This window comes from Notolepis coatsorum (assembly GCF_963971535.1).
Source record: "Notolepis coatsorum genome assembly, chromosome: 1".
In the NCBI taxonomy this organism is placed as follows: Eukaryota; Metazoa; Chordata; class Actinopteri; order Aulopiformes; family Paralepididae; genus Notolepis; species Notolepis coatsorum.
This window is the reverse complement of record NC_140165.1, coordinates 23,157,046-23,184,901: the sequence shown is the minus strand read 5'-3', so window position 1 is coordinate 23,184,901 and position 27,856 is coordinate 23,157,046. Positions and strand designations below refer to the sequence as shown.

The 27,856-nt window shown below is 45.0% G+C and overlaps 1 protein-coding gene across 2 annotated transcripts; it reads left to right on the top strand.

Annotated features, from left to right (window-relative positions):
* Positions 1–334: 334 nt before the first annotated feature.
* On the top strand, positions 335–9,146 carry LOC311236165 (protein jagunal homolog 1-B-like). Of its 2 annotated transcripts, none has more exons than XM_084323793.1 (4): positions 335–471; positions 5,510–5,617; positions 6,542–6,614; positions 7,936–9,146. In XM_084323793.1, exons 2-4 carry the CDS (start codon positions 5,529–5,531, stop codon positions 8,323–8,325), a joined length of 552 nt encoding a protein of 183 aa, XP_084179919.1. In that variant the 5' UTR covers positions 335–471; positions 5,510–5,528; the 3' UTR covers positions 8,326–9,146. The 2 variants fall into 2 exon arrangements, with proteins under 2 accessions (XP_084179919.1, XP_084179920.1); XM_084323794.1 differs by having other exon boundaries at positions 349–475.
* The last annotated feature ends 18,710 nt before the right edge of the window (positions 9,147–27,856 follow it).

The window sequence follows — 27,856 nt, the reverse complement described above, 5'->3', positions numbered from 1 at the left end:
TGTTCAAATGTATGTGAATTATTCATTCTAAATCCATAAACTATTCTATCTATCTATCGATAGAGAGAGAGAGAGAGAGAGAGAGAGAGAGAGAGAGAGAGAGAGAGAGAAGAGAGAGAGAGAGAGAGAGAGAGAGAGAGAGAGAGAGAGAGAGAGAGAGAGAGAGAGAGAGAGAGAGAGAGAGAGAGAGAGAAAAAGAAAAAGAGAGAAAGAGAGAGAGAGGGAGAGAGAGGGAGAGAGAGAGAGAGAGAAAGAGAGAGGGAGAGGGAAAGGGGGAGGGAACACACTTCACTGTCCAATCGCAGTCTGTGGTGTCACACTGTACTTCCGCCTTCTTTCACACATGTCCAGTGTTTCTGACAGACAGTACAGTAGTAGTCTTGTTGTGAACGCCAAATAAATACTCGTATAACGCTGCCTTTGCTTCATTCATTCCTTATCGGGCGTCTGGTGGTAACATCACAGATTACAGTAAGTAAGTGCTACTTTTTTTTGCAATTGCGTTTTGGTCAAAGTTTGCTGCTGGCAAGTGTTAACTTTCTCATGCTAACTAAGTTGAGCTTGTTAGCACCTGTAACGTTAGCTGGAGGGGAAATGAGGAGCAACAACAGCACACACATAACAGCTGGTGCAGCAGCATTCGCAGGTGTTGGTTTGTGCAGCCTAGTATGACTTTAAAAAGCAGTATTTATATATTCAGCCTGCTGTCTAAGTGGCCAACTGGGCTATAGCTTAGCAAAGGGTCATTTAGCTAGAGCTGGCCAACAGTATTTGAGCTAGGTTGACGTGTTGTAACTATAAACACAGACAGCTTGCTGGTACTGTCATATACATGTATATACTCTCTGTCAGTAACGGTACTGTATATTTGCATATCATATATGTCACAAATGTAACAGTACTATCTGTATGTCCCATAAATGTCATGATTGTCATGTATGTTGTGTAATGTCATAAATGTCACTATGAATTGAAAATGGGGGACCCCGATGTAAACAAGACAAACGTCTTTCTCTGGTCTGCATCCCATTAACAATTGTGTGTATTGAGCCGTACTGTATTGTACCCATTCTGCAATCTGTTAAATAAAGTTTCCATTCATTCATTCATTCAGCTTGCTTGGTACTGTATGTGACAATGCAGAGACTAGAGTGTGGTTAGGAAAGAATACCACAGGGCTTTGCTTTTCCCTTCCTTGAAAACACTGTGTCTTCCTGCTAGAAGGAAGCTAGGCTAAATCAATTCATTATAAAAATGAATGCAGCTACTCTATTCATCCAGACAAGCTGGATGTAGCCAATTACTTAAACATTTTCTTCACAAACATAGCCACAACACTGGTAAACAAACTACCCTCCCACTCAGGGCTTTATGGGGTAGAACACATAGTAGCTTACTACAAAAACCTAGGGGTCCGCAAGGACGACTTCAAGCTGGAAATGGTAACAACAGATGAGGTACTCAATAAACTGAGCGCCCTCCAACCTAACAAGGCCACTGGCCATGACAACATCCCCTCCAAATTCCTCAGAGACTCAGCAGCCGCCATCACCCCAATCATCACACACATAATAAACCTCTCCATAAAACAGGGACACGTCCCCAAGGACTTCAAAATTGCGAGGGTGACCCCTCTGCACAAAAAGGGCAGCAAATTAGACCCAGGCAACTACCGCCCTGTTTCTATTCTCACCTCCATCTCGAAAGTCATGGAAAAAATAGTCTACGAACAGGTCGAAAAGTACCTAGCGGAAAAAAATCTAATCTACGAATTCCAATCTGGCTTCAGAACATCCCACTCCACTGACACATGCCTTCTCTATTTGAATGACCACATCAAACAAGAGGTGGACGCAGGCAAATACTGCGGCATGGTCATGCTGGACCTACAAAAGGCCTTTGACACGGTCAATCACTCCATTCTGATTGACAAGCTAAAAGCAATTGGTTTTGATAGTCTATCAGTGAGCTGGATGCAATCCTACCTTGAGGGGAGGGAACAGATGGTGGAGGTAAACGGTACCCTATCCCCCCCTCTCACAGTGAGCTGTGTTGTTCCACAAGGAAGCATACTAGGACCGCTACTGTTCCTAATTTATGCAAATGACATGTCGTCAGCTTGTGACTGCAACTTGTTCCTGTTTGCGGACGACTCAGCCCTGCTGGTCTCTGACAAGAACAAGTTACAGGTTGAAAAAACCCTCAGCTCGGAACTAGGCAGAATCTGCATATGGCTCGCTGATAACAAACTATCATTACACATGGGCAAAACAGAGTCCATTCTCTTCGGTTCAAATAACAAACTCAGCAAGACCGACGGCTTCTCAGTTACAGTGGGTGACAATATTGTCACAAGGAAAGATGAAATTACCTACCTGGGTTCCATCCTAGAGGCTAATCTCTCCTGTGACAAAATGGCATCCAATGTAATAAAAAAAGTCAACCAACGAACTCGATTCTTGTACCGGATCTCCTCTCTGGTAAACAAGAATACCCTGAAGACTCTGGCAGGAGCACTCATTCAGGGGTACTACGACTATGCTTGCACCTCATGGTACCAAAGCACCTCAAAGGCGCTAAAAACAAAATTACAAACATCTCAAAACAAACTGGTCAGACTACTGCTTGACCTTACTCCTAGAACCCACCTCACCCCTGCCCACTTTGACAACCTAGGATGGCTTAGAGTAGATGACAGAGTACAGCAACTTGCAATGGGCCTGGTCTACAAGATACACTACACGACCAAGGTACCCATGTACATGGCAAAATACTTCCCAAAGGTCAGTGAATACCACGATCACAACACCAGAGGGAGCTCCACAAATCATGTTAAACCCAGATTCGGCTCAAATAAGGGACTAAACACGTTTCGCAATTATGCCACATCAATGTGGAACGCCCTACCCAAAGCTGTAAAGGAATGTGGATCACTACCCACTTTCAAAACCTCTCTCAAGAGACACCTACGGGAGATTGCAATTCAACACTGGCCCCTGTAAATATCCTAACCCAACCCCCTCCAATGTACAGTCATTTACCTAGTATGGTTTTGTCAATAGTCCAATGTACAATTTTGTTTGTTTGTACAGAGTCTCCCCCCCCCCCCCTCAATGTACAGTTTTGCTTGTTTATACAGTGTGCCCCCCCCCCCCCCCCCAACCACCTCCAATGTAAATTACCCAGTATGGTTGTCAATATCCCAGTGTACCCAACCCCCCCCACCCAACCTCCTCCAATGTACAGTTTCTACGTCAAATGTATATACTCCCTTTTCTTGACTCCTTCTGTATCACAAACAGTACTGTATTTGCAAATCTGGTATGTCATAAATGTATAGATGTAGCAGTACTGACTATCTGTATGTCATGTATGTCATATATGTCCTGATGAATTGAAAATGGGGGACCCTGGTGTAAACAAGACGAAAGTCTTTCTCTGGTCTGCATCCCCTTAACAATTGTGTGTATTGAGCTGTACTGTATTGTACCCATTCTGCAATCTGTTAATAAAGTTTTCAATCAATCAATCAATACTCCTCTCCCACTATCAAAATAACTTATTATAACTTGTTTTTTTAAGGCCTAAAAAACCAAGACCACCTATCACCCCAAATACCATACCATCTTTATACCTGTATCACTGTACTTATTGTACTATAACACTCAATACAATACATAGTACATACATCTGATTAGCACTACACTAACTAACACTAATGCTCAAGGAGAGACCCAAAAGGAGCTTCTTCTATCCCCAGGCCATCAGGATGCTCAATGACTCTATGTAACATTAACCCTTCATCTCATTGCACACACATGCACATGCACACACTCACTTTAAACAAACACTCACTTTAGACACTTTTAACACTACACCGTATTTTATCTAGGCTATTTATTACAAAAATATTTGCACTACATCCATACCTCATTTTTGCATTCAGTCTTATTTTTTTTTGTGGCATTTTTGTACCTCACTGTCTGCATTTTTACTTCATTCATCATTGTACTTTAGGTTGTACTTTAGTTTGTATGTAGTATATTTGTATAGTGTTGGGACTTTATTATTTGTTTACCTTTTTACTGTATGAAGCACATTCTCAGGGGCTCATACAGAACCAAGCATTTCACTGTAATGTACATGTACTTTATACGTGACAGATATAACCAAACTTGAACTTGCTGTTGCACTTTACTTTACTGTTACATTTTCACTCTGGTCGGATGCCAAACATATTTTCGTTGTACTGTACTTGCTGTGTGATGACAATAAATGTGAATCTAATCTAATCTAATCTAATGTAATCTAATTATGTACAATGTACTGAATGCATCAATGCTGCTTCTTTCCTGACTGCCTGAGACACAGAGCCTACAGATGGATGGCCCAGCCCTGGTTAGGGAAAGGGAGATTCATGGTAAATGATGTCAATGTTCACATTTTCGTGAGCTGTACTGTTGTCATCTTCTTAGGGCCAAAGGGTCTTCAGGTCATATCCCACTGGGCGAATTTGTCTGTGAAGAAGTCTTTTATGTGTTCAGTGTTTCCTACAGGAATGCATGTAATGTAGGGTGTAGCTGTGGTGGCGGCTGCTGGCCGGCATATTATGTGTCGTCGCCACGACTTGTGAGCTCAAGTCAAATTAAATCCTGCTGCCCCTCTGTGCTGTCAAACTATCACTTCACTCTTTTCCCCACTGGTAGCTTCCTCAGCTGGTACCCTCCCACCAAGGTTCATCTTCTGTCCCTCTCTTAGCCCGTTCACACTGGCAGGGCTCTGTGCCGGTTCCAGTTTCCAAACCTCATTTTGAACCGGCCGGCGCATTCAGACCGAAAATGGATTGGTTCGGAACATGAAAAGTTGGTTCTCAGCTGGAACCAAAAATATTTTTTCCCCTTCCGAACTGTGACATCATCAGTGGCCGTGTATTCTAGGCTGTGAAGACACGCTGAGTTAACACCCCCCGTTGATGATGGAGGACGGTGGGACTTTGGTTCTGCTTAAAAACTGGTGTGACTGTGAACGCGGGCTGGTTCGCCAGAAAGCACCAAGGTTCTGAGACTCCAGAACGGAGCCAGAACCAGAACCGTGTCTGTCTGAAAGCACTATCTGTCTCTCTCTCTCTCTCTCTCTCTCTCTCTCTCTCTCTCTCTCTCTCTCTCTCTCACTCCCTCTCAGCTGGTACCCTACTCCTTTGTTTCCGGCCCAGGACTCTGAATAAAATGACCCAAAATGCGTGTGCGTGTGTGTGTGTGTGTGTGTGTGCGTGTGCCGCCCATTGCAAGTGTGTCGTTGCATGCCGAATAAAGACTTTATTACTTTATTTAAACTTTATTTAAACACCAAGCGGAGGGAGGCTGAGGTTCCGAAGCTGCAACATGTTGGACTGACAACTCACTACCAACTACTAACTCACCAAAGGACTGGTTGCAGCTAAAACAGCTGCCTGTCAGTAGTGGTCATGGAATATGTGGGACTCTTTCAGAGACTGTTTCTCTTTTCTTAGGGGACAGGCGCCGGTCATCATGTCTTCCAGAGAAGGCCCCAGAGCTTCCGGCACGGACGGGAGTGATTTTCAGCACCGCGAGAAGGTTGCCACCCACTACCAGATGAGGTGTGTTCTTTTACCAGTCCACTAAGAGCACCAGTTGTCAGAATCTATTTTATTTGCAATTACATGGTCACAATAACAGGGTATCTGCAGGTTATTAAGTCTTCAAATGTATTCATTTCATAATTCTCAAGTTAAGGCCGTAAAATGGATTAAAAAGTCTTACATTTAATTTGCACTGGTATTACGGCTGTCGGAAGATGAAATAATATTAAAGGGGACATGTATTATAAATGCCTTTTTTTCTGTGTTTAGCATGGTTTTATAGTAATACAGGTTAGCATCAATGGGTCTGTGTCTCTAAAATTCCATATTGACTCATCAGTCTAGTCTCGAGTTCACAAGATCCTCCCTCACTCAACTAAACTGTTCTGATGGTTTCCGTGACGTTAATATAGCATTTATTTGCATAGCTCCGCTCTGAAAGCGCTTATGGGCGGAGCCCATCCAATAACAGGCTGAAATACTGAGGCTGGAAAATTATGCTTTTGAGTACTCCATTAGAAATATAAAACAATGATTTTCTTTTTTAAATAAACCTTACAGATGTCTTCCATAGACTCACAGGAATTGTGTAAAGTTGCCCAAATAGTGCAAGGAATAACAATGCATGTCCCCTTTAAATATATTAAATGTTTTTGTATTCAAGTTGTTGAGAGCTTGGTGCATCTGGCGAGAGATTGTATGGAACGCGCGATAATTTAAATTGGTGCTCAAGTGTAGCCGCCAGTTCAGTATATATATATATATAGGGAAGCCTGGGCGGCATTGTGATGTGCACTGGGTCAAAGATTAAAACTGAGAAGTACAGAATATATAGTAATGAGAGAGTAACAAATATAATTGTCTTAAGCTTAGGATAGCGAATGTATAGATCACACGTCATGAGAATACTATGAATAAACCCACATCTGTCTCCTTCAACAGTGTCGCCCTGAAGTCAGAGATCCGTAAACTGAATATTGTGCATGTGATCATCTGGATACTGATGGTTGCCCAGGTAACAGGAACATCCGTCTCTAGCTTTTGCAAGGAGGGTTGTTTTATGAGTAAATAAATTCTGGGTTATATATATATAATTCACTGGTGTTCAAGTGCTGAAAATATTGGGTGAACAGCAACGGACATGTACATTGTGAGAAACAAAAACTTCCTGTGGGTAGGTAATGTTTACCAAACCTACTGTATAACTACCTAAAATCAAGTAAGTCAAGTTTATTTAGTAGAGCTCTTTTGGATGCCAAGCATATTTTTGTTGGAATGTACTTGTGCTGTGTAATGACAGTAAATGTCAATCTAATCTAATGTAATATAATTGAATGTAATCTAATCTTAATTATGTACAATGTACTGAATGCATAAATGCTCTATATGTGAAAACAAGTACCTTAAAATGAATCCTAAACTTAAAGGGGCACACCAAAAAATTATGCTGGTTTATTTTGCACATACTGTAGTCTCGCACACATCCAAAAACGACAGTTTTGCACATATTCATTTAGTTTAGACAGTTATTGAGAGTAAATTAGTTTGATTATGGCCACCAGTGATTGTCTTCAGGAACATTGGAGCCTTGTGTTGTGTTGATTACGGCACCATGAAATGATGTAGATTGTAGATGAAAGAATAGCAACACCTTCTCTTATAGAGACCGCTACCTCGTCGTTTTATGGAGCAAGGATTCAATGATGACTGGTGGCCATTCCATTCCAGGGCTATCCCCAGGATTGTCAAACAAGATGGTGCAGAGTCTCAATTAGGGGGTGGTCCGGAGGGGGGCTGTGTCCCCCCGTCCTGAAGGCCAAAAACATTGCAATAAAGAAAGCCATTTGCTGTAATTTCCTGAAACTTAAAAACATAATTTCAATAAAATGGCAAACACAAGGGTAAACACATGCGCGCATACACACACACACACACACACACACACACACACACACACACACACACACACACACACACACACACACACACACACACACACACACACACACACACAAACAGTGGAACCAACGATGAGGAATCACATATTGGACAATGCTAGCCCCAAGCTTTCACTGCAATCTTTTTAATATATATATACATTTAGTGTTCTTATTATTTTTCCACATGTTATTAACCCTTTCACTGCCGCACTACCAAACGGTTAACCCTTTCACTGCGACAATACACAGAAGGTTGACCCTTTCACTGCCACACAACACCATCGGTAGTGTGATAGTAAAGGGTTAACCTTCTGTAGTGTGGCAGTGAAATTGTTAACGCGCGGTGGCGCTGGCACCTGTTTATCTGTTAAATAAAGTTTTCATTAATTCCCTCAGGTGGTGGTGAGCCAGCTGGGCCTGGTGTCCCTGGAGGTGGTGGCGTCGCCGTACCAGTGGCAGTACCCCTACCTGCTCAGCCTCGCGCCCACCGCCTTCAGCTTCCTGGCGCTGCCGCGCAACAACATCAGCTACCTGGTGGTCTCCATGATCAGCGCCGGCCTGTTCTGCGTGGCGCCGCTCATCTACGGCTGCATGGAGATGTTCCCCGTGGCGCAGCAGCTCTACCGCCACGGCAAGGCCTACCGCTTCATCTTCGGCTTCTCCGCCGTGTCCGTCATGTACCTGGTGATCGTGATCGCCGTGCAGGTGCACGCCTGGCAGATCTACTACAGCAAGAAGCTGCTGGACCAGTGGTTCACCAGCACAAAGGACAAGAAGAAGAAGTAGAGAGAGAGAGAGCCTGGTGTCTTCCGAGTTTCTCCGAAGGCTGTTGGGGGCGACGAGATCATCGTAGTATATAGACCTTTTCATAAGCATTCAATTTTGGCCCCAGCCTATTTCCTGTTGGGTTCGGTGTTTGCTAATACAGTAGATGACAGGAAATATGCTGGGGGCCCAAGCTGTCTCCCTAGCAACGGGAGTTCTTCTGAAAAGGTCTATATATACACACGGTAGAATGGATTCTTAAACCCCTTTCCAAAATGGGACCTGAACCCGGGTCTCACCCAGAAGAGACCCAGCCAGTCTCATTAAAACATGCTGGTACTCTTGTTAAATGAGGATCCATTTTCGGACCTCGTTGTTTAAGAAACCCTGCTATACGCGGTAAACCGCCTAATGTAGACAAATATGATCTTAGTCCGCCGAACATTGTGGAGAAGTGGTACATTAACTGTTGTATCGCAGGAAAAGAAGACGTGATTGATACCTGACTGAGAATCAGCCTGGGGTTTCCAAAAGCATCTTTGTGCTAAGACTATCTTTGTGAGCCGACTATCAAAGATGATCCTAGTGCCCAGATGTTTTCTGAAAGGCCCTGGACTACGGTGACAGCCATTTCACATGTTTGATTTATTACCGTTTGTATGGAAATCTTTCTGTCTATAATAGAGGTTTGCACCATGAAAGCCTTAAAGGCGCACTTCACCCCCCAAAAAACAGTGCTGATTCATGAAATCAAAACCAAAAATGTATGTTTGCACGACTGTTTAGAGTCATGGGATATGTGTGAGATGTGCAAAATAAATCAACATTGTTTTTTGATAAAGCGCCTTTCTAAGTCTGAATGTTTTATTTATGCTTTAGGCCGGAATGACTGTTCTGCATTGGGTTCACGGAACTGTCCTAGCGATGCTGTCTTATCGCAGATATCTCTGATTGGTTCACGGACCTGTCCTAGCGATGCTGTCTTATCGCAGATATCTCTGTGATTGGTTCACGCCGTCTGTAGCCGTCGTATGGTCAGCGAAGGTGAGAGGGTGACAGAGCGAGGGGGTACGTATCGCTAGACCTATGTGATCGGCTTGGGGGAGTTGCTCTCACAAGTGAAGCGTGTTCAGACCTGGAAGCAGAGTACTATGTGCTCGTCACCAGGGGTGTAAAGTACTTGAGTAATTGTACTTCGTTACAATACTTAAGTACTGTTTTTGGGGATTTGTACTTTACTCGAGGATTATTAGGTTTGTATACTTGTACTTTTACTCAATTACATTTCAGAGGGAAAAAAACACTTTTTAGTTTTTACTCCTTACATTTAAAATGCAGACCTACAAAGTACAAATCTTGCAGGTCCAACACTTTTAATTAGTATATTTGTTTCTCTGGCCGAACTAACGTTAACGTTTGTTTAAAAACAGCCAATCAAATCCCCATCAATGGAAATTAACCCGCCCATACCCATGCTGATTGGTCCTTGTGCAAGACTAGAAAGCGGGGATCTTTGATTAAACACCTGCTATCAGAAGAATAGACAGTCAGAAAAAAGTTTTTACCTTTTACTTTTTAGTACTTAATTACATTTAAAAGTAGAAACTTTTTAACTTTTACTCAAGTGTGTTTTAGTCAGATACTCTGACTTTTACTTGAGTATGATTTTGAGACGGTGCCCATACTTTCACTTAAGTATAATTTCTGGGTACTTTTTACACCCCTGGTCACTATGGTTTTGAAATAAAAGAAGCCAACAGGAGCCTTTCAGTGTGCAGACTTTTCTCTCTTACTGGATTGGATCCATGCTCCTGCCTATACTACTCTGCTCAATCCCTCTTGTCTGCTCTATGATTGTACAATAATACCATTATAATATATATATATATCAAATACACCACTGTGTAATACAGGTTGGATTGGGGAAATAGACCTGGTGTGTTCTGTTTTTTTCCCCCCAATGGGTTTGAAATGAATCCATGGTCTTTTCTGACCTGTTTGTCCAATTAAAACAAAAAGAATATATATAAAGATGAATGGATTGGTGATAAAAATTAGCACAGCCAATTGCTGGCTGAGAATCACTCTTTAACAGTGCTATAAGAGAGGTGCGGAATAAAAGCTTTCCCCCCCAATACAATTATTTATTTATTTATTTATTTATTTAAAAAAGAAAATAAAGTGCAGGTCCAAAATGAATGTTGTTCACATATTGCAGGCCTCCCATTTCCCAGTGTGGAATGCACATGCAAGATCTAGTGGCTGAAAGTTGTCTATGCACCTTTTAAGTACATCCAATATAAACTGTCCATTATTCGTATTATTTCTCTTGTCAAATCGCATCAGCTTGTTTGTTTGTTTGTTTATTAACACAGTTAAACAGAAGTAAAAACAATACATAATAAGTTATAACGATTGTGAAGGAGAAGTTAGAAGCCTAGAGGCTTATCAAGAACGTCCCCTGTTTTATAAAATCAAACATACAAAAATATGTTTTTAACATTTTATATTATAAAATACCGGAATACATTAAAAGATTCGTGTTAATACAAACATACATACACACAGTACATACATGCATATACTGTGTACATAATAATATATAACAACCCACCCACCTGCCTACAAACCTACCCACCCACATAACCAAATACATACCTACATGTATGACCTGTTATCTTTTGGATGAGAATTTTTTTGTAGTTTGCTTTAAAAAAATAAGCAGAGATGGAGATTTCCTCAGCGTAGGATCAGCTGCATTCCAAAGATTGGACCCTCTATACCTCACTGAGAACTGCCTAAGTGCAAGGCCAGATTAAGACTTCAGAGGCCCCTGGGCCAGATTCTTGTGGAGGCCCCCCCACACACACATACACGTGCACACACGCACAGTGGCGTTTTTATATGTCACTTTAAAAAATATATCGAATATTTAGAAGTGGTGGGCTCTGAGGGCCAAGCTAAAAGGACTTTGATCACCCCTGCCCACTTTGACAACCTAGGATGGCTTAGAGTAGACGACAGAGTACAGCAACTTGCAATGGGCCTGGTCTACAAGATACTACACGACCAAGGTACCCATGTACATGTCAAAATACTTCCCAAAGGTCAGTGAATACCACGATCACAACACCAGAGGGAGCTCCACAAATCATGTTAAACCCAGATTCGGCTCAAACAAGGGACTAAACACGTTTAGCAATTATGCCACATCAATGTGGAACGCCCTACCCAAAGCTGTAAAGGAATGTGAATCACTACCCACTTTCAAAAACACTCTCAAAGAACACCTACGGGAGACTGCAATTCGAAACTGGCCCCTGTAAATGTCCTAACACAACCCCCTCCAATGTACAGTAAATGACCAAGTATGGTTTTGTCAATATTGCAATGTACAGTTTTGCTTGTACAGTTGTACAGTGTCCCCCACCCACCCACCCCTCCTACCCAACTTAGGCACTCTTTCGAAGTTGGTTAAGGTTAGAGTTTGTCTTAGAGCGTGACGGCAAGTTCTTTCGACGGTTAAGCTTAGGCACTCTTTCAAAGTTGGTTAAGGTTAAAGTTTGTCTTAGAGCATGGCGATAGAACGCCAGGTAGTTTGCAGGCTGTTCGACGCGGAAATGGGCAAAGACACAGCTCGTCACGCGATTGGGCAAACATGTCAGTGGCCAATCAGAGAGCGTCTGCCAGAAATGCGGCTAGGTTTAGAAATAACGCTCCCTAGTCACTAGGGGGAGCTCGATGATATCTGCTATCAGCACCGGCGGGTCTCTGCTGTCTGTCATGAATAATGATCCCAATCTGCCTTATTCGTGTCGTTGCTGTGTCTATTCTTTTACCAATGAATTTCCAGTTTTGCGTTTGCGTTCTGCGATCTGATTGGCCACTGACGTTTCTTAGGCGACTCTTTCGAAGTTGGCTAAGGTTAGAGTATGGAATCAGGGCTGGTGTTCTATCGCCCTGCTCTAAGACAAACTCTAACCTTAACCAACTTCGAAGGAGTGCCTAAGCTTAACCGGTGAAAGAAAGAGGCGTCACACGATTGGCGCTACCAGAAACGTCAGTGGCCAATCAGAGCACAGAACGCGAACACGGAACTGGAAATCCGTTGGTAAAAGTATTTAAGCGTCGGGCTGGGATGTGGAGATGCAAGTGTTGACTTTTTATTGCTGTTTTTACCTCAAACGGAAAACCTCAAACTCTTATGAAGAGGAGAAAAAATACTCAAGATTAGACACTTGCAGACGGCAGGGTGTGACGTAGGCTACTGTATATTTTAGTTGATGAAATATTTTTGTTGACTAAATATTTTAGTTGATGAAATATGTTTTCATTTCAGTGTCACAGTATGACATCGATCTCCAAAATAAGAAAAAAATTAAAAATAAAATGTGGGGCCTCTAGTGAAGAGGGGCATCCAAAACAATTTAAAATTAAAGTTAAAAAAAAAGAAACAAATATTTGGGGCCTCTAGTGACAAGGGGCCTCCAATTTTTTTTTAAATAAAAGTAAAAAATAATAATAATTTGGAGACTCTAGTGACGAGGGGCCTCCAAAAGGCCTCGAGTGACGAGGGGCCTCCAAAAATTTTTAAAATAAAAGTTAAAAAAATAATAATAATAATTTGGGGCCTCTTGTGACGAGGGGCCTCCAAAAGGCCTCTAGTGACGAGGGGCCTCCAAAAAAATAGAAAATTAAAGTAAAAAAAAAAATACAAAATTTGTTGGCACCTATAAAAAAAAAAAAAAAATTCATTTTTTTTTTTATTTTTTTTTTATATGCCCCTCGTCACTAGAGGCCCGCGGCCCGGACGGCCCGGTCGTTAATCCGGCCCTGGGCACACCACATCTAGAATAATATAAATAAAATACATAGAATACAATATTCATTGGACTGATACAGGTAACACGAAAATATGCTTTTTGGGGGGGAAATAACTCGGATAAAACGTTTTTAATGTCACATCAATTGTTGTTATCTCTTATCTTTTATTTCACTACTAAATCAGCGGCCGCTGTATATTCGGTCAGTTATTTCCTCCTTTGCCTGAATATTAACTTCGATCGACTTCCTCGTCAGGTCAGGTGTTCCCTTATCTGACCTCGCCTTGTGACAATCACACTATATGATTTATATACTGGCCTACTGGTCCACAGCACGGCGGAATGCACACAGTCCTCCACAGAGCCGATGGAGACCAAGGAATTGTGGGCACACAGTCCTCCACAGAGCCGATGGAGACCAAGGAATTGTGGGTTTTAATTGTCTTCACTGCCGGTAAGACGATTCATAACCTCCCCCACTTTCTTCTCCTTTTACATACTGTGAGAATATACGTTGCTGTTTTGTGTGAAATTAAGGTACATTCATTAGATTAGATTAGATTCAAATGTATTGTCATTATACAGCACGAGTACAGTACAACGAAAAGAGGTTTGGAATCTAAGTCTTGAGTACAAATGTAACAGCAAAGTGCAATAGGAATATACAATGTACAGGTGCTTAAATTGGATATAATATACATATAAATTACGTATGTTATATATAATTATGATTATATTATATATTTACTGAGTGATTGTGCTAATCAGATGTATGTACAATGTAATAGTATTATTGTGTACAGTGATAAAGGTATAAAGACACTATAGTAAGTCATACTGGCCTGCAGTATGACTAATAAGAGTAGGTAACGGATATGTACAGATATAGATATTAGAGGTATGTAAAAAAGGATTATATGCATAATCATAATAATAATAATAAATACTGAGAGAATGTTGGTAGGGCTTTTAATGAGATTTGAATGTGCTTCATTATGATAATTAAAAACCTCAACAGTTGAGATGCAGTGCGACTGAATTTAATCAGATTCAAACATTATAATACTTTAAAAGACTTTATTCACTTTGAATTCATAGACTAACCGTGGGATGCTGTTTTCCTAGACACAGTGACAGTAGACCTTAATTAAGGTGCACAGCAAAAAGTTTGAAGTTTTGAAGTTTTGTTTTATTTGTCACATATAAAGTACATGAAATGCTTGGTTCTGTATGAGCCACTGAGAATGTGCTTCATACAGTACAGTAAACAAGTTAAAAGAAGAATAAAGTCCCAACACTAAACAAATATACAATATACAAACTAAAGTACAAAAGGGAGTCCTTGTGTGTTTGAGTAGGAATGTCATGAAGTGATCTATTTACCTGACCGTATGCAATGGTGAGCAGTCTGAGGTGCGTTTGCTGGTCTCTCTCTTTCTTTATTTCTCTCTCTCTCTCTCTCTCTCTCTCTCTCTCTCTCTCTCTCTCTCTCTCTCTTCAGATTTAACTTTCTCTTGCTGTCCCTCTTTCTGTCTCTATCTCCCCTCACTTTCTCTCTCCTCACCTCTGTCAGTCTTTCTCTCGCTCTCTTCATCTGTTACTTTCTCTTGCTCTCCCTCTCTCCATCGCTTTATCTATCTTTCTCTCTCTATCTTTCTCTCTCGTGTCCAAGGGAAGCAGCAGTTGTGATCGGAGGATCAAGAAAAGAGGGGCAGGGTTTGAGATAGGTACATTATTTATAATACATCCTAGACCGATTCTAATTATATGGTTATATCGGTTAAACAAGATTTAGCTGCATGACATATGACACTGCATACATGTTAGTAAGAATTTACATGTAGAATATATGGTTGCCTAGCGACTAAATGAAAAGCTACTAAATGAGTATTGAACACCTGTCTCCCTCAAAGCTACAAACCCCAATACTACAATATATGATATGACATGTACTACAATACCATGTACTACACACCATGTACTACACACCATGTTCTACAATACCATGTACCACACACCATGTACCACACACCATGTAACCCACACCATGTACTACAACACCATGTACCACACACCATGTACTACAATACCATGTACTACACACCATGTAACCCACACCATGTAACCCACACCATGTAACCCACACCATGTACCACACACCATGTAACCCACACCATGTAACCCACACCATGTACCACACACCATGTAACCCACACCATGTAACCCACACCATGTAACCCACACCATGTACCACACACCATGTACCACACACCATGTAACCCACACCATGTACTACAATACCATGTACCACACACCATGTACTACACACCATGTTCTACAATACCATGTACCACACACCATGTAACCCACACCATGTACCACACACCATGTACCACACACCATGTATTGTACCACACACCATGTAACCCACACCATGTACCACACACCATGTAACCCACACCATGTACCACACACCATGTACCACACACCATGTACCACACACCATGTAACCCACACCATGTACTACACACCATGTACTACACACCATGTTCTACAATACCATGTACTACACACCATGTACCACACACCATGTACCCCACACCATGTACTACACACCATGTACTACAATGCCATGTACTACACACCATGTACCCCACACCATGTACCACACACCATGTAACCCACACCATGTACCACACACCATGTAACCCACACCATGTACTACACACCATGCACTACACACCATGTACTACACACCATGTACTACAATACCATGTACTACACACCATGTACCACACACCATGTACCACACACCATGTACCACACACCATGTACTACAATGTCATGTACTACACACCATGTACCCCACACCATGTACTACAATGCCATGTACTACACACACCCTGCAGCTGATCAAAGGACAGGGTAAGGGAGAAGGACTTAGTGGACTCATGGGTGTTTGTCACGAATGAGCTTTATCCTACTGTTATTACCTATCAAAATGTCAATGTTGATGGTACTGTAAAAGCAATACTTGGCTTCCGAGTACTTGAGTTGACAGCACAGTAGGCCTACATTTTGCTGCACAAATCGGCTTTTCGGCATGGCATACCGTGCAGCAAAGGGAACGGCTCCCTCCTACCTCCGGTCAATGGTCTCTAACTACACACTCTCAAGACCCCTGTGCTCTGCATCTTCTGGCCGCCTCAGACCCACTCCTATCTGAGCTCCGGGGGGGTCATCAAAGAGAAGCAGGCTATTCTCGGTCATTCTCGGTCCTCACTCCACAATGGTGGAACACACTTCCCACCACAGTTAGGAAGGACAGCCGAAACCCGACCCATTGTCCGCCGTCGACTAAAAACACACCTTCAATCAACTTAGCTGCCAGAGTTGTACCCCTCCTGCTGATCTGTTGTACAGAACTTGTAAGTCACTTTGGATAAACTGAATTTCCCCAAGGGGATCAATAAAGGAATATCTTATCTTATCTTATCTTATCTTAAAAGATTCAGCTAAATGATAAATAGTTAAATAAAGACCTTGTTCCAGGTGAAGAGCCTGTGTGAACCACAGATGAAGCTAGTTTAATAAAGACCTTGTTTAAGCTGTGAACCACAGACAAACCTTCATACTGTCTTTTAGTTTTATGCACTCTGCTACTAAGGAATCTACCTTGCCTATATTACTACCTAATATGCGAATATGTCTATACGAAGAAGAAGAAGAAGAAGAAGAAGAAGAAGAAGAAGAAGAAGAAGAAGAAGAAGAAGAAGAAGAAGAAGAAGAAGAAGAAGAAGAAGAAGAAGAAGAAGAAGAAGAAGAAGAAGAAGAAGAAGAAGAAGAAGAAGAAGAAGAAGAAGAAGAAGAAGAAGAAGAAGAAGAAGAAGAAGAAGAAGAAGAAGAAGAAGAAGAGGAAGAAGAAGAAGAGGAAGAAGAAAAAGAAGTCTTTATTTGTCATGCAGTTTAACACACACATGCGAGATGGGCGACACACAGGAACACACACACACATGCATTGGGTCGCCGATGAATTGTCTCTCTGCACTTGACCCATCCCGTTGTCCTTCCCCCCCAAGGGCAGCCAGGAGCAGGCTACTACTAACTACCGTGCTAATTATGTCTATACTACTATTGACTATGCTAATATGTTTATACTACTATGCACTCAAGACTGTAGCACTCAAGTTTGACACTGTTTGATGAACAATGTTACTTACCCGTAGCTGCCATAGTTGTACCCTTCCTACTGACTTGTACAGAACTTGTAAGTCACTTTGGATAAAGGCGTCAGCTAAATGTAAATGTTAAATTTTTCCACAATAAAAATGTCTTCTTGGACTTCATCATACATTGTGTTACAGTAGTACTAGCAGGGGTCTTGTTTGTAAAACCTGGTCATTCATATTATGGTTCAAATAGTACAGGGTGATTACTATGCAATAACATATAAGTAACTTAATTGTTCAAATAAATGTGCAATTATAGACTGTGTTTTTCCAGGTAGATTGACATGAGAAAGCACTTGTCCATAATTACAAATAATAAATTTTCATTACCAGATCTTACCAGAAATATCTGTTCTTATACAGTAATTACACAGTAATTGTGTGTGCATTTCTTCAATATATTTGTATCACCAGACTGAGAATACAAACATTTAATATATTTTATATTATATTTTATACTTTTAATTTTATACTTTTCATCCCAAATCACACTCATGTAATAGCTCATGAACGGCCAGGTATATACTATATTATTGATAACAAAATCATTATTCCACCAAGCAAAAAACAAACACAATGGAAAGCATGCATGTTCATCGTTTTACGGTTCAGGCATTACGGCTGCTAGCTTTGCATACGATTTGCAAACAGTGAATAATGATAACAGTATTTTTAACACAAAGTTTAGGTAGCTATCTAGATATCTATCCCCCCCCCCACACACACACACGCGCGCGCACACACACACACACACACACACACACACACACACACACACACACACATACACACACACACACACACACGCGCGCCACACACACACACACACACACACACAAAGCCACCTATAGCTTCGAATCCTCTAGTCAAGTATTACACCAGATTAGGGTGATTAATCACACCAGATGTATCTGGATATAGCCATCAAAGGAGCACTTCACCAAAATAACTATTCTGAAATATTTTGCATAATCTCACGCACATCCAAAAACTCAAAAGAGTTTTGCACACATTCATTTAGTTTGAAAGTTATTGAGAGTAAATTAATTTGAATATGGCCACCAGTGATGTCATCGGGGACATTGAATCCTTGTGTTGTGTTAATTACAGCTCAATGAAATGATAAGGTAGCAGTCCCTATTTGACAAGGTATTGCAATTTATTTTATCTAGATCATTTCATGGAGCTGTAATTAACACAACACAAGGATTCAGTGTCCCAGATGACATCACTGGTCATCACTGAAAAGATACCTTTGTATTATTATTGTATCCTGTGCTACAGCCCTCTACAGTAAATCACTGTTTTTGGAACTGATGATCGGGACCTCAACAGGTTTTGCAGCAGGCCTGTTTCTTTTGGTTTCCCCAATACAGAAGTACTGTCTAGACTAGAACCTCACATTATTCAGAGGTAAAATATTTGTTTTGCCAATTTTAACATTTTAATAAACAGGCTATTGTTATATACAGGACCCTGCATGGTCTGTACCCGCCCCCTCTGAGGGAATTCATAGAAAGGAAGCCCGATAGAGGCATCAGCACTAGAGCAACCACTAGAGAGGATTGCGAAGTGCCCGGATGGCAAACCGCCTTTGGTAAAAACATCCTCTCAGTTCAGGGCTGTTTAATCTGGAATGATCTACCTTTGACCATAAGAGATTGTACATAATTTCCATCCTTTAAATTCAATAAAAAAAAAAGGGTTACTCGACAACCAAACCTGTGACCACGTATAGTCTAATAGTCTAGTAGTGGACCTTGACAACGAATCCTATATTACTTGAAAGCACTTTAATACAATGATGTATTGCCCTGTAAAAACACTGCTAAACCATATAGATGCACTTTATACCTTGTACTTTGTTTCTTGTATGTTTTTAGGCTTTGTCTCGTAATATGATATGCTTCACTGCCTGCCTGTTTCGTTTTTATGTTTTGTGTGCAGATGAAAACTAGCATCCTTGCTAAATCCGGTGTATTTCCACTGCATTTATTTGTAGTGTCCATTAATATGCTCTGTCCCGTCCAAATAAACAAATGAAGTAAAGTAGAATGCTTTAATGAACCAGGCGCCGTATTCACAAAGCTTCCCAGATTAGGAGCACTGATCTAGGGTCAGTGACCAGGAACACTAGTCCCCATGGCCTTCTTCAAACTAACAGACTGAAGAAGCTGACTCTAGATCAGTGACTGCAGGAACACTTGTCCCCATAACCTTATTCAAACCAACAGACTGAAGCTATGACTATCAGTACTCCCACTTTTGAGAGGCTTTGGGAATATTATGACCAGGATCCTGGGACAAGAATTCAATTGAAACTTAAACGTCTGGTCTTAAAGGGGAACTATCTTATAAATGGCCTTTTTGAGTGTTTAGCATTGTTTCCTAGCTATGTGAACTTATATTAATATGATCTATGTCTCTAATTCTCATATTGGCGCATTCTTCCAATTCTCCTCTCACAATATTCACCCTCACTGAACTGAGTCATCTGAAAATGTGCTGATTTGTGATGTCAGAGAGACACAGCTGCATGATAATGTGGCTGTGTGGCATCAGGTACATGATGAGCTGCACACAGTGGTTGGAGCCCAGGCTCAAAACGGCTCGAGATCTTGAGGTCGAAAAATGCTGTTTTTGAGGACTTGATTAGAAATACAAAACAATGAATAAAAAAAATAAAAAATATTACAGAGGTGTTCCATAGACTCACAGGAATTGTGTAAAAGTGCCCAAATAGTGAAAGAAATAGTAAAATAGTTCTCCTTTAAATACTAATAGCTCTATTATCACTGTAATTGCAGCTGGCCCCTTAAGCTTCGCTGGTCCTTTGGCTGTGGTTAATGGAAGTGCCACGATCTCCGGAGCGACGGCCAATCAGATCCTTGACTCCACCGTTTACACCCATAGTCCAACCACAACCCCTGCCTCTGTCCAAACCCCAATCCCCACCATAACCGAGGCAACTGATACTCCTGGTACGAGTAGTTTCTTCCCGCCAGCCAATGCCCCTACCAGTGTCCCCAGCCTTAATAATATTACTATTATTTTTACTATAACGACATCCGTGACCACCATTCCTCCCACAACTAACAACAGTTTAGCTACTACTTCCACCCTTTACACGATAACAGGTAGTCCCAGATTGCCTACTTACCTCACCACTGTCGCTACTACTACTATTCTCCCAGGGCTATCTAGTGCCCCTACCACTTTCTCCACCACCTTTAGTACTGTGACCCCCACATCTACGCCTTCCATTCATCCAACCAGTTACCCCAATACTGGCACAACCGATGCCCCTACCACTCTTTCTAGCACCGCTAGTACTGAATCTTCCAACCCTATGCCCACCATTCTTCCAACAACTAGTTACCCTGATACTACTATTATTACAGTCACCAAACACACAACCACCACTTTCTCCAACCATGATAGCAGTGAAATGCCCACGTCTATGCCTGTGATGATCACTCCCACAACCAGTTCTCCCGATACCACTGCTATTCTCCCCAATGCTACTCTGCTTCCAACCACAATCGATGCCCCCAGCACCTCCTCCAACCATAATGGTACTCCTAGCACCTCCTCCAGCCATGATGGTACTCCCAGCACCTCCTCCATCCATGATGGTACTCCCAGCACCTCCTCCAGCCCTCCTGGTACTCCCAGCACCTCCTCTAGCTCTGATGGTTCTTCCAGCACCTCCTCCAGCCCTTCGATTCCTCCCACAACTAATTCCACTGATTCCCCTCATACTACTATTAGGATTACTGATGACACCTCTGCCTCACCCTACCCCAATACAACCCTACCCACTACCACTCGCCGCACCCATGCTAGCAATGATATGCATAACACTACTATTCTTCTTCCAACCATAACCGATGCCCCCAGCACCTCCTCCAGCCCTGCTGGTACTCCTAGTACCTCCTCCAGCCATGATGGTACTCATAGCACCTCCTCCAGCCCTGCTGGTACTCATAGCACCTCCTCCAGCCCTGCTGGTACTCCTAGCACCTCCTCCAGCCCTGCTGGTACTCCCAGCACCTCCTCCAGCCATGATAGTACTCCCAGCACCTCCTCCAGCCATGATGGTACTCCCAATACTTCTTCCAGCCATGATGGTACTCCCAGCACCTCCTCCAGCCATGATGGTACTCCCAGCACCTCCTCCAGCCATGATGGTACTCCCAGCACCTCCTCCAGCCATGATGGTACTCCCACCTCCTCCAGCCATGATGGTACTACCAGCACCTCCTCCAGCCATGATGGTACTCCCAGCACCTCCTCCAGCCCTGATGGTACTCCTAGCACCTCCTCCAGCCATGATGGTACTCCCAGCACCTCCTCCAGCCATGATGGTACTCCCAGCACCTCCTCCAGCCATGATGTTACTCCCAGCACCTCCTCCATCTCTGCGATTCCTCCCACAACTAATTCCACTGATTCCCCTCATACTACTACTAGGATTACTGATGACACTTCTGCCTCACCCTACCCCAATACAACCCTACCCACTACCACTCCCCGCACCCACGCTAGCAATGATATTCATAACCCTACTATTCTTCTTCCAACCATAACCGATGCCCCCAGCACCTCCTCCAGCCCTGCTGGTACTCCTAGCACCTCCTCCAGCCCTGATGGTACTCCTAGCACCTCCTCCAGCCATGATGGTACTCCCAGCACCTCCTCCAGCCATGATGGTACTCCCAGCACCTCCTCCAGCCCTGCTGGTACTCCTAGCACCTCCTCCAGCCCTGCTAGTACTCCCAGCACCTCCTCCAGCCATGATGGTACTCCCAGCACCTCCTCCAGCTATGATGGTACTCCCAGCACCTCCTCCAGCTATGATGGTACTCCCAGCACCTCCTCCAGCCATGATAGTACTCCCAGCACTTCTTCCAGCCATGATGGTACTCCCAGCACCTCCTCCAGCCATGATAGTACTCCCAGCACCTCCTCCAGCTATGATGGTACTCCCAGCACCTCCTCCAGCTATGATGGTACTCCCAGCACCTCCTCCAGCCATGATAGTACTCCCAGCACTTCTTCCAGCCATGATGGTACTCCCAGCACCTCCTCCAGCCATGATGGTACTCATAGCACCTCCTCCAGCCCTGCTGGTACTCCTAGCACCTCCTCCAGCCCTGCTGGTACTCCCAGCACCTCCTCCAGCCATGATAGTACTCCCAGCACCTCCTCCAGCCATGATGGTACTCCCAATACTTCTTCCAGCCATGATGGTACTCCCAGCACCTCCTCCAGCCATGATGGTACTCCCAGCACCTCCTCCAGCCATGATGGTACTCCCAGCACCTCCTCCAGCCATGATGGTACTCCCACCTCCTCCAGCCATGATGGTACTACCAGCACCTCCTCCAGCCAGGATGGTACTCCCAGCACCTCCTCCAGCCCTGATGGTACTCCTAGCACCTCCTCCAGCCATGATGGTACTCCCAGCACCTCCTCCAGCCATGATGGTACTCCCAGCACCTCCTCCAGCCATGATGTTACTCCCAGCACCTCCTCCATCTCTGCGATTCCTCCCACAACTAATTCCACTGATTCCCCTCATACTACTACTAGGATTACTGATGACACTTCTGCCTCACCCTACCCCAATACAACCCTACCCACTACCACTCCCCGCACCCACGCTAGCAATGATATTCATAACCCTACTATTCTTCTTCCAACCATAACCGATGCCCCCAGCACCTCCTCCAGCCCTGCTGGTACTCCTAGCACCTCCTCCAGCCCTGATGGTACTCCTAGCACCTCCTCCAGCCATGATGGTACTCCCAGCACCTCCTCCAGCCATGATGGTACTCCCAGCACCTCCTCCAGCCCTGCTGGTACTCCTAGCACCTCCTCCAGCCCTGCTAGTACTCCCAGCACCTCCTCCAGCCATGATGGTACTCCCAGCACCTCCTCCAGCTATGATGGTACTCCCAGCACCTCCTCCAGCTATGATGGTACTCCCAGCACCTCCTCCAGCCATGATAGTACTCCCAGCACTTCTTCCAGCCATGATGGTACTCCCAGCACCTCCTCCAGCCATGATAGTACTCCTAGAACCTCCTCCAGCCATGATAGTACTCCCAGCACTTCTTCCAGCCATGATGGTACTCCCAGCACCTCCTCCAGCCATGATGGTACTCCCAGCACCTCCTCCATTCATGATGGTACTCCCAGCACCTCCTCCAGCCATGATGGTACTCCCAGCACCTCCTCCAGCCATGCTAGTACTCCCAGCACCTCCTCCAGCCCTGCTAGTACTCCTAGCACCTCCTCCAGCCATGATGGTACTCCCAGCACCTCCTCCAGCCATGATGGTACTCCCAGCACCTCCTCCAGCCATAATGGTACTCCCAGCACCTCCTGCAGCCATGATGGTACTCCCAGCACCTCCTCCAGCCATGATGGTACTCCCAGCACCTCCTCCAGCCATGATGGTACTCCTAGCACCTCCTCCAGCCATGATGGTACTCCCAGCACCTCCTCCAGCCATGCTGGTACTCCTAGCACCTCCTCCAGCCCTGCTGGTACTCCCAGCATCTCCTCCAGCCATGATGGTACTCCCAGCACCTCCTCCAGCCATGATGGTACTCCCAGCACCTCCTCCAGCCATGCTAGTACTCCCAGCACCTCCTCCAGCCCTGCTAGTACTCCTAGCACCTCCTCCAGCCATGATGGTACTCCCAGCACCTCCTCCAGCCATGATGGTACTCCCAGCACCTCCTCCAGCCCTGCTAGTACTCCTAGCACCTCCTCCAGCCATGATGGTACTCCCAGCACCTCCTCCAGCCATGATGGTACTCCCAGCACCTCCTCCAGCCATGATGGTACTCCCAGCACCTCCTCCAGCCATGATAGTACTCCCAGCACCTCCTCCGGCCATGATGGTACTCCCAGCACCTCCTCCAGCCATGATGGTACTCCCAGCACCTCCTGCAGCCATGATGGTACTCCTAGCACCTCCTCCAGCCATGATGGTACTCCTAGCACCTCCTCCAGCCATGATGGTACTCCCAGCACCTCCTCCAGCCATGATGGTACTCCCAGCACCTCCTCCAGCCATGATAGTACTCCTGATGTTACTCCCAGCACCTCCTCCAGCTCTGATGGTTCTCCTGATGTTACTTCCAGCACCTCCTCCAGCCATGATGGTACTCCTAGCACCTCCTCCAGCCATGATGGTACTCCCAGCACCTCCTCCAGCCATGAGGGTACTCCCAGCACCTCCTCCAGCCATGATGGTACTCCCAGCACCTCCTCCAGCCATGATGGTACTCCCAGCACCTCCTCCAGCCATGATGGTACTCCCAGCACCTCCTCCAGCCATGATGGTACTCCCAGCACCTCCTCCAGCCATGCTAGTACTCCCAGCACCTCCTCCAGCCCTGCTAGTACTCCTAGCACCTCCTCCAGCCATGATGGTACTCCCAGCACCTCCTCCAGCCATGATGGTACTCCCAGCACCTCCTCCAGCCCTGCTAGTACTCCTAGCACCTCCTCCAGCCATGATGGTACTCCCAGCACCTCCTCCAGCCATGATGGTACTCCCAGCACCTCCTGCATCCATGATGGTACTCCCAGCACCTCCTCCAGCCATGATGGTACTCCCAGCACCTCCTCCAGCCATGATGGTACTCCTAGCACCTCCTGCATCCATGATGGTACTCCCAGCACCTCCTCCATCTCTACTGGTACTCCCAGCACCTCCTCCATCTCTGATGGTTCTCCTGATGTTACTCCCAGCACCTCCTCCAGCCATGATGTTACTCCCAGCACCTCCTCCAGCCATGATGGTTCTCCTGATGTTACTCCCAGCACCTCCTCCATCTCTGATGGTTCTCCTGATGTTACTCCCAGCACCTCCTCCATCCCTGCCATTCCTCCCACAACTAACTCCACTGATTCCCCTCATACTACTATTAGGATTACTGATGACACCTCTGCCTCACCCTACCCCAATACAACCCTACCCACTACCACTCCCCGCACCCATGCTAGCAATGATATGCATAACGCTACTATTCTTCTTCCAACCATAACCGATGTTACTCCCAGCACCTCCTCCAGCCCTGCTAGTACTCCCAGCACCTCCTCCAGCTCTAATGGTTCTTCCAGCACCTCCTCCATCTCTAATGGTTCTTCCAGCACCTCCTCCATCTCCGATGTTACTCCCAGCACCTCCTCCATCTCCGATGTTACTCCCAGCACCTCCTCCATCTCCGATGTTACTCCCAGCACCTCCTCCATCTCCGATGTTACTCCCAGCACCTTCTCCATCTCCGATGTTACTCCCAGCACCTCCTCCAGCCCTCCTGGTTCTCCCAGCACCTCCTCCATCTCCAATGTTACTCCCAGCACCTCATCCAGCCCTCCTGGTTCTCCCAGCACCTCCTCCAGCTCTGCGATTCCTCCCACAACTAATTCTCCTGATCCCCCACATACTACTACTAGGATTACTGATGGCTTTTCTAATTCTCCCCATAACGCTGCTATTCTCCATAATATTACTGTTCTTCCAAACATAACAGATGCCCCCAGCACTCCTACTCCTAGCACCTCCTCCATCTCTGATGGTTCTCCTGATGTTACTCCCAGCACCTCCTCCATCTCTGATGGTTCTCCTGATGTTACTCCCAGCACCTCCTCCATCTCTGATGGTTCTCCTGATGTTACTCCCAGCACCTCCTCCATCCCTGATGGTTCTCCTGATGTTACTCCCAGCACCTCCTCCATCTCTGATGGTTCTCCTGATGTTACTTCCAGCACCTCCTCCATCTCTGATGGTTCTCCTGATGTTACTCCCAGCACCTCCTCCATCTCTGATGGTTCTCCTGATGTTACTCCCAGCACCTCCTCCATCTCTGATGGTTCTCCTGATGTTACTCCCAGCACCTCCTCCATCTCTGATGGTTCTCCTGATGTTACTCCCAGCACCTCCTCCATCTCTGATGGTTCTGCTGATGTTACTCCCAGCACCTCCTCCATCTCTGCGATTCCTCCCACAACTAACTCCACTGATTCCCCTCATACTACTATTAGGATTACTGATGACACTTCTGCCTCACCCTACCCCAATACAACCCTACCCACTACCACTCCCCGCACCCATGCTAGCAATGATATTCATAACCCTACTATTCTTCTTCCAACCATAACCGATGCCCCCAGCACCTCCTCCAGCCCTGCTGGTACTTATAGCACCACCTCTAGCCCTGATGGTACTCCCAGCACCTCCTCCAGCCATGCTGGTACTCCCAGCACCTCCTCCAGCCATGCTGGTACTCCCAGCACCTCCTCCAGCCCTCCTGGTACTCCCAGCACCTCCTCCAGCCCTCCTAGTACTCCCAGCACCTCCTCCAGCCATGCTAGTACTCCCAGCACCTCCTCCAGCCCTCCTAGTACTCCCAGCACCTCCTCCAGCCATGCTAGTACTCCCAGCACCTCCTCCAGCCATGCTAGTACTCCCAGCACCTCCTCCAGCCATGCTAGTACTCCCAGCACCTCCTCCAGCCATGATGGTACTCCTAGCACCTCCTCCAGCCCTGCTGGTACTCCTAGCACCTCCTCCAGCCATGCTAGTGTTCCCATCCCTCCTCACTTAACCCCGAAGGCCACTTCACCCACTACCACTACCCACAGCCACAGCACCACCATCCTCCGGGGTACTCCCTGTCGCCATGGTGGAAAGCTGCTGAATGAAGTCTGCGTCTGTCCGGATCAATGGAAGGGGTCGAACTGCTCAGTAGGTAAACCAGTTTATTCATATTTGAGTGTCTTAATTAGCTTGCGTTTTTGCCTGTCGGGGGTCCTTCAGCCAAGCATCAGACCGACCGGAGTTCAGGGTTAATGTTCTACCACAGTAAGACAGTTTGAAGATGCGGTTAGGAGTGTGTTTACCGATCTTTGAAGCAGTTGTATTGTTATAGCCTGCATTTTAAATCCTACCTCAATGACTTACTGACTTTGACTTTAGCCTTTGCACTCCCCGCGGAGCATAGGCCACTGACGATTTCTTTCCATGTTGCGCGGTTTTTGGCCTCCCGAACGATGTTGTGCCATCCCAGTCCAGCCTCTTTCATTTCCCCTTCCCAAGAACGGCGCCAGGTGTTTCAAGGCCTGCCGCGTTTCCTCTTTCCAGGTGGGTTCCATCGTAGGGCTTGCCGGGTGATGTTTGTGTCTTCCTTTCTCAGGGTATGGCCTATCCACATCCACTTTCTCTTCTTTATTTCTTCTGGCGGGGGTAGTTGTTTTGTGCGCTCCCACAGGTCCAGATTTGTAATGACATTTGGCCATCTCACTCTTAGAATGCGGCGGAGGCAGGAATTTATGAAGGACTGTACTTTCTGATTCAGCCCTACAGTTGTCTTCCAGGTCTCGGCGCCATACAGGAGGACTGATTTAACATTGGAGTTAAAGTTCCTCAGCTTTGTGTTGGTTTTTATTTTGCGAGACCTCCATACTCGACCAAGTAGG